Genomic DNA, 14,026 nt, shown 5'->3' with positions numbered 1-14,026 from the left:
AAATCGCATTAAACAATGGGCAGTTGGGTTAAATTTTCATTCTGGTCAGGAGATATGATACAGGGCTGGTTACAAACTCATCAGTTGAAAGATGAATCAAGGAATTTTGGAAAGAATCCAATGCCATCAAAATTGTTTGTGAAACAGAAGATAAAGCACAGTCCCATAATCCATATGGGAATGTATTGGATCCTTAAAAAATGGCCTGTTTTACAAACCTAACATATAATTGGTCTATATCCACCAACTACTTAAATATTATTATTACAAGTTCATCTAAATCTGTTGCTATGTATTTGGCCTAAATATTCCACTACATTTTAATGCACAGTTTTAATAAGTGGTTGACCTATTCTGCCGAATGAAATAACTGTTGTCAGATGTAGGTCATTTCAATAAATTAGCATTTGTTTACTAATTCATTATACACTAACCTATAAATTACTCTTATGACTAGGTATCATCTGTAGGTTGCAGGTTAGATTTGGGATATAGGATATTGTGACCATCTGACAGCCCACCTGCTTTTCTTTCTGCCCCTTTCACATTTTTGTAGATTATGATTGATACATTCAACTATAAATTTTTTAATCATAAGGTAAAGTTATGTTTATGAAGATATTTTGGTATAATTACTACATATTAGGAAATTTGCAGTTGTTAAAATAAATGTGCAAAGTCAAATACTCTAATCAATTAGCAATTGTTTTATGAATTATGGCAATGTGTTAAGATGCTAACCCATTCTGTGGAGAGAGGTTAGGGTTAAGATTCAAATTTTTGGAGAGAGGAAAAAACCATAAACTAACTTATGGTTTACCTCTCTTTTGGAGAGAAGTAAACCATAGCTTTAATAGTTCGTTGAAGATGACTGACAGTGCTCTTCATACGATGATTATCTGTTGTAGACTAATACAGAACATGTGGTATAGTCTCCCCCTAGTGATTATATTTCCATTTAAACATAGATTTGGTGGCCTAATGTTCCATGAGATTAGTGTTAAGTATTGTAAGTACCTTTGTAATTTATCCTAATACTCTCTCCACAAAAGTATATAACCTTAATCTTAACTTTAACTTAAACCTACATTCTCTCCCTCACTGCAAGTCTTGATAACTCACAAAACTGAAAGCTAATTTACTAGAGTACTAATGCGGCACGAACTTTGATCTTGCACAATTACCCACTGTCCAAACTTGCTTTCCAGCATTTAGATCTTGTGTTCTGATCCTAAGCATATCTACTGTGGTATAAAAATTGAATGTGGTGTAATGTACTGTGGTATAAAAATTTACTATGGTATGGTGCAAAATTGAAGTTGATCAAGTAATTGCACAAAATTACCCCTATTTTTGATGTAGTTAAATTCCAAGATCTACATGTCAAAAATTTATTTCATTAACTACTGTATTAAAGATGTAATACATGGCATAGTAATAAAATAGTTACTTGTCAATTAATGTTTGATCTAATTTTGTTATTGTATGTGGAAAGATGCGAATGGAAATTGGAAATCTTGAAAGGTAAGTATTTTCCAGTACTGTATATCTATCCTAGTGATGATAACTTGTGAAGTATTGATTTTTATTTTTAGATTCTGGGAGCAATGGGAGTTGCCTATGGTGCAATAATAAGCGATGATGGTGTGAGTCCAGATGATGATACAAGACATTTTCTTTTCAAAAATAACTTCAGGCTGTTTTCTACTCCTGCTGTTGATAATGCTGTACATATTGTATGCCCAGTTATTTCATGGTTACTCTTACCTACATATTATATTGTTCTTAACAAAATTTACCCTAGACTTCGTAGTTATTGTGAGGTAAGTGCTTACTATTTTTTTTTCAAAATTTTGAATGTCTTCTTTATTCTTAAAGTTAGTAAATGTAATAATATATTCTTAAGATTGAAACATTAATTTTGTTAAATGTAAAAGAAAAATTAACTGCTAATTTCATTCATTTATTAAAAGTATCTTTTAATTTAGATATATTTTTTCTTTCTTTACAATTTTCTTTCCAAAAAGGAGTTGACCATTTTTATGAACACAACTATGCATGCCTACAAAGCTCTGAGTTGACTGCTCTTTTGATGCTGGTATGAATTATGAAAGCCCACATTAAAACTAAATTGTTTTGTTTTTTTTTTTTTAATAAAAATATATTCAGTAATCTTTCTAGACAGTATAGTTTTAATCTGTTCTGTTGTACTTGCCAAGGAAAGAAGGATCAGATAAATGTGAGAACAGTTGCACCATTAGTATAACATCGTATGCTTTGAATAGTTATAGTAATATTTTGCTTTTCATGAAAAGCTGCATTTAGCTTAATTTCATTATATGATTTGTCTTATGCGTGCACGTATAAAGAAAGATTTCGCCTGGATTTCAGTTTCCTGGTGAAATGAAGACTTCCTGAAATTCTGGGAAGGTAAATTAAGGGGCGAATTCAGTTGTTTCTTATGGTGTTTGACCTGAAAATATTAAAAAGAATGGGTCCCAGAACTGAACCTTCATTAGTTTTAAAGATATCTGATGTATAACACAAAAATTGGGTAAAAAATAACACGTTTTTGGGTTTAAAGTCAGAAAACTTTGTTAAATGGTTGTACTTTTAAGTTGTACTTTTTTTCAATTAGAAATGTAGAAAATTTAATTCTGAAAACATTCATGTAAATTACTTAAGAAAAACTGAATACAGGATATTGAAATTTATTTAATTTTATTAAAAAACAGATTGAATTGTGAAAAAAATTTTAACAGCATGAATAACTAAATTTTGTTTATAGGTTGGAAACAGCCTTTAATATAAAATGTAATTTAAATTTGAAAACAACAGAAAAATGACATTAAAAATTAGTAAAGGCAATATTAACTGTCAAAGTTACTGGAAGTAGCCTCTTTTGTTCAATACATGACTTTGCTTGACGAATCCATTCTTTTGTAGCGCATCTCATAACATTAGGAATATAATAAAATAGTTTCTGCATTTTCTGTTACGCAATTCTTAGTTCCTTTTGTGTGTTAATCCATTGAATAAAATCACCTAGAACACCAAGCCATAATTGAAAATATATGCTGGAAATGTCTTGTTACAATCTCATGTGGGTTTTCATCTGCCCAAATATGAGTGTTACGAAAATTTACTATTCCATATCTTGTGAAGCATGATTCATCAGTTACCGTTATATGACTAAGGAAATTGTGATTTCATACCCACTCTCTAGTTACCCATTGGCAAAATATCTACCATTTATTATGATCTTGTGGTAATAAGTCTTGTACCCGTGTTACATTGAACAGGTACAACTGTCCTCATGCCCTTCATACACTTGATTGTGAAATATTTAACTGCTGTGATAACCATCCCGTGCTTGTAGTTTGCGATAATTATACACTATTTATTATTGCTTGTTCGTTATTATGGTTTCTTGTGCTTTGTTGACGACCAGTATCTTACTTGTTTTGGTTTAAAACTGCCGGTTTCTCTAAGTTGTCTCTCCACAGCTTCAAAGTTTTGCGATCAGGTGCTTTTTGATGTGGATAAGTACAAGATATTTTTGAACTGCAGCCATACCATTCTTGTTTACTTTACCGTAAATTAATATCATGTACATATACTCTTCAAATGAATACATATTTGCATCATTCTTCCATTACATATTAAAGAAAATTTCACTAAATTTTTTGATAACTGTTTTCTGAATTGTACACAGAATCTCACAGATACCATAGTAAAAACCACCATGAAGATTATTCAAACACTGTTTCAAAAAGTTAATTGTTGATCAGCTGATATTGCCAACCTTGAAAACAAATTAATCATTCTGATAAAAAATTTGTAAATAAATGATCAGCTGTTATTTCCAACCTATGAAAAAAATTAGTTATTTCTTGCTGTTAAAATTGTTTTTCACAATTCAGTCTGTTTTGCTTGTTATGAAGTAAATTTCAATATCCCGTATTAAATTTTTTTTAAAGTAATTTACATGAATCTTTTCAGAATTAAATTTTCTACATTTCTAATTGAAAAAAAGTACAACCTAATTAACCATTTTACAAAGATTTCTAATTTTAAACCCAAAAACTTGTTATTTTTTACCCAATTTTTGTGTTTTACGTCAAATATCTTTAAAACTAATAGAGGTGTTTGAATAATTGTGCCTAAATGCACCTTCCAGTATTCAGAACCTATATTGCTAGATCATTAATGTCTTTCAATAAATACCTTGTTAGTGTGACCAACTATATTTTTATTATATGTAATTTATTTTAGATATATTTCGTTCATTTTAATGTTGTATTATTAGTAGCTTATTTCACATTGTTGAGGTTAGTTATGATGTACATGTACAATATTTATTTTACATTTTAGAAAGTATTATATTAAAGTATTTAGATTCACATTTAAGTTACATCTTCAACAGAACTGAATTGACAATACATCTTTTATTGAATTGATTTAACTTTAACTACATCTTTAGCTGAATTGAATTGACTATTAATAAATCTGAACTGAATTAATTAACAATAGTATTACAAAGACAAAATGTATATATATATATATATATATATATAAAACAGCTGTTGAACTCAACTTAAAAAATATATGCCTTACTAAGTAAGAAGAAGAGTTACATAGTTTGTTTATCATTAATAAGGAGGACATGAAACTGAACAAGAGGTTCAGTTCTGGGACAATAATTTCAGGTCAAAAAACATAAGAATCAACTAAATTCGCTCCTAAGTTTTTCTTCCCGGAATTTCAGGAATTCTTAATTTCACCAGGAAACTGAGATCTGGGTAAAATCTTTCACTAGCTGTAACTATCTAATGAAACGTTTTTAAGGCTATGTTTATGTGAATTTTTTCACTATTATTAGCTATAGAATCAACTCCCAAGAGATTGTTATGAATCACACTGTATAACAATAATTTGAATGTAGATATTACTGAAAATGTTTAAAAAATCCATGAAAGATGTTGAAAACAAAGTGATATATATTTATATATATGTATGAGGCATGTTTTTAAAGTAAGTACTGTTTTGAAATTCCGCCACTGCTACGCTGTGGTCGGCATTCCACACATGTGCACTATGTACCCGCACCTGTTGGCAAGCCACAGACGTCATTATGGAAATATTCAACTGTGTTTATGTTTGTTTGTGAGTATTTAAAATACCTCCACTGATCGAGAATCCCGCCGACTGTGAAATACATGGTGTGATTCATTTTCTTAGTGTCAAAGGCATGAAAGCAGCTGAAATTTTTCATCAGATCAGTGAAGTGTACGGAGAAAACATTATGAGCAATGGAATGGTGTGAAAATGGATTAGAGCTTTTAAAGATGGCCACCAGAATGTTCATGATGAGGAATGGAATGGACAACCTTCTGTCATTCCTGAAGATTTGGTGCAGAAAGTTGACGAAAAAGTTAAAGAGAACAGACACTTTATGATTTCTTCTCAATCTGAAGAGTTTCCTCAAGTTCCAAGAAGTGTTGTATATGAAATTGTGATCGAATGCTTAAATTATCAACAATGATGGTGTCAAAGCAACCATGTTGCAGTGGTTATTAAATCAGGCGGTAGACTTCTATGACAATGGTGTTCAAAAGCTGGTTACACGATACAACAAGTGCCTTAATATTGGTGGCAGTTATGTAGAAAAGTAGATTAAAGTACAGGCTTTCACGTAAAATAAAATTGTTAAAAATAGTGTACTTGTTTTTTTTTTTTTTTTAATTTCAAAACTTTACTTAAAAAACATGCATCCTAATAAATAAATATAATTTTGTTTACAAAATTTTTCATGGATTTTTTTTTATACATTTTCAGTGTCTACAATCAAATTATTGTTTTATTTTCAAATTACATATATGGAATCTGCTGTCTCATATTGAAGTTTTTTTTTTGATAAATTGTTTGCAATACACTATTTAGTGTAAACAAGTTGTCATTATGCTCCATCAAAAGACTGGATAAGTAGGAACTAACCTGTGGGTGGAATTTTCCCCTATAACTATAGCAGAAGTTGTTGTGTACAGTGATTTAAATAACTCCCAGAAGTTAGAAGTTTAAATTCTAAAAAGTTTGATAGCTAGCTGCTATTGAAAATCGCTTAAGAATTTATCACGACTCCAGTGTTTTGCACAAGCATGTATTTTGTATTCAGTTGAATTTTCTTACATAGCTCTATGGATTGTAGAAAACTAATTACATGGATATACTGAAACTATTAAGGATATCAGTCTTTTTTCACATACTGAGTAGTCAAAAGAAATATAAATGAACCACTGTTGTGAAAAAAAGCAATGAAAAGACAGATGTAAATTCTGCTTTACAAACTTGACAATTTTTCTCCTGGCACAACAGAATTGTGGTTAAGAGATAGATATAACTGCAATTAAACAAGGAAATTGACTCTGAAGGTTGATAATGATTGATATTTAGGTAAGAAAATTCAGAATTGGGTGGACATGCAATTTACATTTAATAAAAATAGGATAGAAATATAGAAACATTGATGTGAATTTTTTTTATATTCCTTGCTGTAATAGATGTTTTGAGATAGATATCCATCCATCCTTTCGTGACCTCTATTCACATCCATAGAATACAAAAAAATGATAGCAATTTTAATATTCAATTTATCTGCTCAGTTTTGGTTTACGGTGTTGTGTTCAACAGGATTAAATGCCATTCTTTTTCAAAGTCTGTAGAGAAGTTTTGGATCAGTTGGATAGCTTAATTGTTGATTAACAATGAAATTGGTTGTAGAATAGAAACAAGGCCATCAGGAACAATCATTTGCTTAATGTTTTTTATTCTAAAAGTTCTTTCACATTTTTCTCAGAGCTACTCTGGAAACTGTTCATAATAAGAAGGGTTAACAGTCCATCAGGTCATGTGTGCTTAACTGATTTAATCTGGTCCACCATGTGATCTAAATTTATATAACTTTTTGTTGTATCCATGGGGACTGTTTTTCAAAAAAGTGACAATTTATTTTGAAGTTCAAATAATTTTTCATTATCAGTTAGTTCTTGCAGTTGATTATTTCGTTACAGTAGTAGTGGATACCAACGAAAGTACAATTTTTTCTATGTAATTAGCCAGCAGCTTGACTAATTTTATTTCTCTTCCTCAGAGAAAAACTAATATGCCTATAAACGCAAGTGCCTGGCCACAGCTCCCTGTGTACCTATTGTCTGCATTGCTTTTCTTTGTGAAAGAAACTTAATTTGTAACATAACAAATGTATTTCATCACAACTGTCGTTTCTTATTTATTTCTTATTATTATAAACGATTATGTCTGTATTGACGAACTTGCCGGCTTTGCCAGTTGCAACTGGCAAAAAGTTTACTTTTAAAAGCTTACTTGGAGATATGATGTTCTGTAATACATCTTTAATTTTACACCAGTTACAAATTAACTTTTTACTTCCTAAAAGTTCTAATGCTACTCTGTGATCTAGCTTTTCAGCGAATGCATTTACTTTTAGTTTGAAATTAGTAGGGTGCAGTTGCATTTCTTCATTTTTGAAGAATCAACTTGTTATTGAATGATGTACATCAATAGAATTGAAATCACTTACAGAAATTCATAACATAACACTTACAGAAATTCATAACATACTAGTTGTAGAAGAGTTATTTACTGAACTACAAACGGAATAGTTCACTCAACATGGTGACCCCACCTTAGTAAATTTAGATGATGGTGGTGGAAGGTTTTGACATCAAACCCATACTGTACATACTCTACTCTGTTGTAGTATTTTGATGTCTGGTATGTATAGAGCCTCAAACCTATAAAAGTAATAGACAGAAAAAGAATACTGAATTCACTTATGAGCTGTTTACTTGGAGCTAATATACCCTAACATTCTTTTACTGTTAGTGTTTTTGAATATGTTTGCCCTTCATAAATTGGATTTGCTCATTATATGATGGAATGCAATATTTTACATTCAAATTAATTAATGCTTCACATCAATTTATTATATTAACAACTAATAAAGATTTATAGAGAACCCCATGTTTACTAGTTTTTACGCATCACCTTAATTTATTAATTACACTTAAAGGAAATTTCTAAATATATCCAGTTGACAGTGTTATAACATAGCTTCTTGTTTTAATAAAAATACTATGTTTATTGCATTATTTTAAGGATAAAAAAGTACTTTATAAATTAAAATTGTTTATTTATGTTCGGTTGAAAGTAGTTTTGTTTCAAATCATAAGTGTTTTTAATGATTGAAAAACCAAATAGGTGGATGTAACCTGAATACCAGAACCAAATTACTTTATGTTGGTGTCAATCTATTTCAGATCACCTTACGGTATTGCTGATAAAATCTGTTTATTTTTATCATGAGTTTTACCACTTGAGAGCAATTTATTAACTTTAATAAAGTTAATTTATTTTTAGAATGTTGAATTTTTTTTATTAGCCATTTCATATAGGACATTAGGCAGTTTTGCATGTTTTTGCGGGTTGCAAAAACGTATTAAAAAAAGAAAACTCATTAGCTCAAACATCCTGTATCTTATGTTCAGATCATAGTTTGGTTTATACTGAAGAAAATAGTTCAAAAAGCTAATTGAAACTATTATAAAAAAACACAGTCTCAACTTAGGAACTAAATAGTTTTTGGGGAAAGAGACTAATCTTCAATTAGTGAAAAAGTCTGGACTTGGGAGGAATCGTATCCTTACTTAAACATTGCACATTACTTACTTAAACATTTAGCCTCTTAAACATTGTAATTTGTTAAAATCCCCCATTCCCATATTAGAATATTCAAACTGAAATAACTCAAAAGGAATACATAAAAAAAGAAATAAAGTTTTCACAAAAACAACTTTAAATTTGTATTAATGTTATTAAAATTTTATTACTGAGGCTAAACTTATATATATAAAATATCAGCGAATAAGCCTTAGTTTTCAAATCTCTAAATGTAAAACTCTACAGTAAAAACTAAATTACCAGGAAATATTTTTATTTTATATCAGATGGTTTGACCTGTTAACATACTTTTTAGATTTTTTTTTTTTTTACAGAAGCGCAGTTTAAGTGCGTATCCAGTAATTGAAATATTAGAGAAAGATGGATTAACTTTACTAGCTCCATTATGTCGTCAAGATGCTTTTGTTGTTGAGGAAGCTGAAGAGTTATTTAGAAGTCTGAATCATGCAGAAGCAAGCTTGTCTAATTCTTCAGGCTATACACCTTCATTAAGTTTGATATCCAGGAGTAAAAGCTAATTTTATTTAAATTATTTTGATGGGTAAAATGATTCCTAAAAGCTGTTCATTTTTTTATACGCTTATATTATTCCTTCTTTTTTTAAGCTTTTGTGATAATTTTTCCATGTGTAAATGGAAAATGAATCGTAATAGTGCTCATTCATTTTAATTAATGTGCATATATATGAGGGGTTTAATTAAAGACTAATTTGGGAGATAAATTAAATAGAATTATGTTTATGGTGTAACAGATCCCTCAATTGATTAGATTGGTTAAATTTTGTACAATCTTTACAGGATGTACTTTTCCCTTTTGTATGTGATAAAAGAGTTACTTAGATATTACCAAATTTCTTTTAAATAAAAATTTTAAGACTGATAATGGAATATATGTTGGTTGTTTCATTGTACTCTTTTCATTTTAGATGTTATTTCTTATGCTTGATATATTAGAATATTGTTTTGTACATACGTATTATGTGGAAGTTACATTATCTATTATTTTTTAGTGCATTTATTTATCTTAAGTTCTCTAATAAATTTTTTTAACAATCAGTGTTGTCAGTTGTGAATTGTTTTTAGTATTTTAATTGTTAATATAAATTTTGTTATTCAATAAATAAATAACATTGTACCTGTACTACTGTGAGTTATTTTCAAATGAAATTATACCTATCCCTTTGGAAGCCAGCGATTGTAGTTGTAAAGTCCCACTTATATTGATTACAACACATCAATATCAGTAGACTTGTAAATTTATTTCTCCTCATTCTCTCTTAAAGCTATCAATTAATATAAAATAAGATTTTCAAATATAAATTATATTTTGTAAATTAATGGGATTTATTTCATTGGTTTAGTTAACGGGCTAATACTAGGTTGAACTTTGATGGGATTTATTTCATTGGTTTAGCTAACTGGCTAATACTAGGTTGAATTTTGCTCAAATTAAAGTTAAAATGTTTTATTTTTATTTATTTAATAGAGATTGCATCATGTAATTTGTTCGATATTAATGTTTATTTAACTAATAATTAATAACTAAATAATGATATTAATAATTATTATTTAGTTATTAATAATTAATAACTAAATAATGTATTTTTCTAATTGTGTAATGGCAATATGAATTTGCTTTCTTGAAAAAAAGATTTGTTAAGAAATAGTTTAGTAATATTTTAGTGTTAGCAATAATATTGTGATGTCATATTATTAATGATAAATTCAATAATTGTAATTTTCAAATTAATCTTTTCTGTATAAATTCAAATGTACAGAATAAGATAAGGAGAATTAAGTAATATGAAGTAACAAACAGTAAGAACTAACTTCAAACAGTAAGAACTTAATTCTGACAACTACAGACATACTGTCTAATTACAGCTATTCCCCCCCTGTCAAGGGAGAAAAAAAAGAGTTTGTACTACCTGCAAACTATTTTTTTAATGATGTAAAATGAATTTTTTTGTATGTGGGAAATGCCAACCTGATCAGGATTTGAAACTAAAATTATTTATTAAATAAAATGAAAAGAAGGGTATTAGAGCAAAATAAAGAATAAGAGCAAAATATTTTATGAAGAATGAGAATATATGGAAGTTAAGTGATAATTTCTACAGCAATTTGTGACATGGGAGATGACGATTTCAAAGTACTTCTTTGTGTCCCTATACATTGTGAATGTTGGCAGCTATCTTGGCTGTGTTTCATTATCATGAGTTGCATGGAATATCCTTGTAGATGATTTGCAGAGATATTTTAGCCAGGAAATTTGTCTCCTATAGACCCCTTCTCTTTCCAGATATCTTTCCCCGTAGAATTTCCTGCAGTAGTTGGTATCTACTTCTGTTTCTCATAATGTGACCAAGGTATTGGAACTTTTTTCTTCTCACAGTGCTCAAGATTTCTTTATCATTATATTCTTTATAGTTATTTTGTTGAAGAGGTACTGTAAACTCTCGTCTTGTCTCTCTCTCTCTTTAGTGGAACTGTCTATTGACAGGTGTCAAGAAACTGCATTCTCCATGATAGTCTGTCCTTAGCTTTTTCTTTTAAATTACAATATCCTTTTCTCTTTTTCAAATCCTCCAATATTCCTATCCTCCTTACTCCCTCAACCTTTCCTTAAATTACTACTTTTTAAAAACAGTCATGTCTTAGAATGTGGCCTATCCAATTAGCTTTTCTTTTTTGTTTTGTCTTAATCACAATCCTACACTCATTTACATTTGTCAAGACCTGATGATAGTACTCTCTCTCATAGTTGATATAGCACTTTCCTCTGTAGTCCCATTTCTCTTTTCTCCACCATACAATATCACACTCCAAACATAAACATCTTGCAAATTTCTTTCTCAAATCAATTGGTATATTTTTTGTTATAAGCAGATTTCTAACCTTACTGAAGCCATTTTACAATTCGCAATTCTGCTTCTAATTTCTTCTTTGCAGCTTCCATCAAACTTTGCTTCCAAGGTTTTTAAAACTAACAACTGTTCCAATTGTTCCCCCTCAATAGTCTTTGTTGCATCATATTCTCTCAATATCCTCATTACTTCGGATTTATCAGTGTTTATTCTCATTCTATATTTTTTCTACCTTGCTTATTCTATCATTTGGTAGTAGCTTCTCTTCAGTTGTAGCCAGTACTACTTTGACATATTTAATTGTCACTGTTTTTCTCTCTCTACTGTCACATAATTGTCCTCCTCAAAGTCTTCCAATGCTTCTTCACTTAGCTGGTCTCCGTAAATGTTAAGGATTGGTGACATGCAGCATCCCTAAATCCTCTTCCCATCTTTACTGCTTCTGTTTTTTCTTCTTCTATTGGAACCTGTACCCTTTATCCTATGAATAAAATTTCTTAATAAATCTTCTATCCCTCCATTCCAATCCTGTTTCTCTTAAGAGTTTCACTACTTTACCTCACTGAACCCAATCAAAGGCTTTCTCGCAGGTAATTAAGCATGTTTACCAAACTTTGTTTAAATCTTAAATCAATTTCTCATCATAACTCCTACAACCTATTGCATGCCTAGTTCCCTTCCCTTTTTCTAAAGCCAAATTGCTTATCATCCAACATTCTCTATATTTCCTTCTGTCCTGTTCAGTATTATTCTTGTTAACGATTTTGCAGCATGGGATACTAGACTTGTAGTCCTATAATCCGTACAATATTTGGGATTGTTGTTCTTTGGCAATGGTATCATAAGATACCCTTGCCAAAGGGTATATTCTTAAATACTTTTCTTTCATTTTTTTCTTCTGCTTTTAAAATGATGCCCTTGACTTCTTATTCACATTCTTCTTCATCATTGACTTGCAGATTTTCATGATTTCTTGACGAGGCATACAGTTCACCATTTTTCTCCTTACAAATAATTTTTATGTTTGATACTATTTTCCTTGCTTATTCATTATTCCTTTATTCTCTTGACTATCTGCAAAAATTACAGTATTGTCTGCTTACTGAATGTTGTTCATCCATCGCCCATTCAAAGCAATTCTCATTCCCTCGTCTTCCATTGCTTCCCCGAAGATACATTCTGAGTAGATGTTAAATAGCAATGAAAACATTATTCAGCCCTGCCTTACACGCGTTTGATATGTACATCCTCCATAGTGTCATCTCCCAATCTCACAAAAGCAGTCTGATTCCAGTATAAATTGAAGATAATTCTTAGATCTTTGTCATCCAAGTCAATACCTTTTAATATTTCAATCATCTTTTGAAGCTGCACTCTTTCAAAGGCCTTCTGATAATCCATAAAATAGGCATACATTCATAATTTATGTCTCTGCATCTTTGAAATAATACTTGTATGCTGAAAAGAGCTTCCCCTTGTGTCAACTGCTTTCTAAATCCAAACTATGCAGAAGATATTTGCTCTTCACAGAGTTTGTATATATTTCTGCGAATGACCCTCAGAAAATGTTTCAGCAAGTGGCTCTTAAGTTTTATCATTCTGTAATCACCGCACAACTTAGTTCCACATTTTAGCTACTCACAAGGAATATTGCCAGAATTGTAGATGTCACTGAACATTATAGTCTGCCACTTCACAACATCCTCATTGAGAAGTTTAAAAAATTCTGCATCTATGTTGTCGCACCTTCTATGGCGAAGTTTTGCCATCTTTGATTTTACTTCCTCTGTGAGAATACTTGTCCTGTTTTACAGTCTCTTTATGATTGCTCTGGCCAATTACCAAGAAACAGTTGTTCTAAGTATTCTTTTAATGTATGGTTATTTTCTTCTGGGTTGACGATGATGACTTTCCCACATCTATTGCAAATAGCTGTACATCAGATAAGTTTAATTTTCAGATTATTTTATTAATTAATCCCTGTTGTTGCACAAGAATAAATATATCTGGTGATCCAGACTTTCTTTAGACTACCAATTTTCTACCATTTGAACAGTGCAACTTTTATACAAAACATGGTAGACAATTTTATTTGAATTGTTTGTTGTTGGAATTCTGTTTAGTGATATCTATGTTCATTCTCAAGTTAGATAAAGCTAACCTCCGGATGAAAGGCTAAGACGCTGTCACTCATGCCACGGAGGCCGGCCCAACTATTAATTTAGTCACAGTGGATTAAACTGTTTAATTTTTGTTAAAAAACGCCAAACAAATTCTAATCTTTAAGATTAATGAGAAAATTTATTGTAAATAGACACACCGCTGTACATCAGATAAGGTTAATTTTCAGATCATTACTGAATAATCACGAAGATTTTTCCAAAGAGGATATCTTAAAAG

At 30.2% G+C, this 14,026-nt stretch overlaps 1 protein-coding gene across 3 annotated transcripts in view; it reads left to right on the top strand.

Annotated features, from left to right (window-relative positions):
- LOC142319023 (alpha-aspartyl dipeptidase-like) overlaps positions 1 to 14,026 on the top strand; it is a 30,208-nt gene that overhangs the window by 2,538 nt on the left and 13,644 nt on the right. For 2 of the 3 annotated variants that reach the window (XM_075355836.1, XM_075355838.1), the window contains exon 2: positions 1,596 to 1,823. In XM_075355836.1, the coding sequence (XP_075211951.1) occupies positions 1,596 to 1,823 (228 nt within the window). Of the gene's footprint in view, positions 1 to 1,595; positions 1,824 to 9,074; positions 9,901 to 14,026 lie in introns of those variants that run through there. The other variant, XM_075355837.1, reaches the window with a different exon arrangement.

Source organism: Lycorma delicatula, chromosome 2 (assembly GCF_047948215.1).
Source record: "Lycorma delicatula isolate Av1 chromosome 2, ASM4794821v1, whole genome shotgun sequence".
Lineage (NCBI taxonomy): Eukaryota > Metazoa > Arthropoda > Insecta > Hemiptera > Fulgoridae > Lycorma > Lycorma delicatula.
This window is presented reverse-complemented; position numbering and strand designations above follow the sequence as displayed.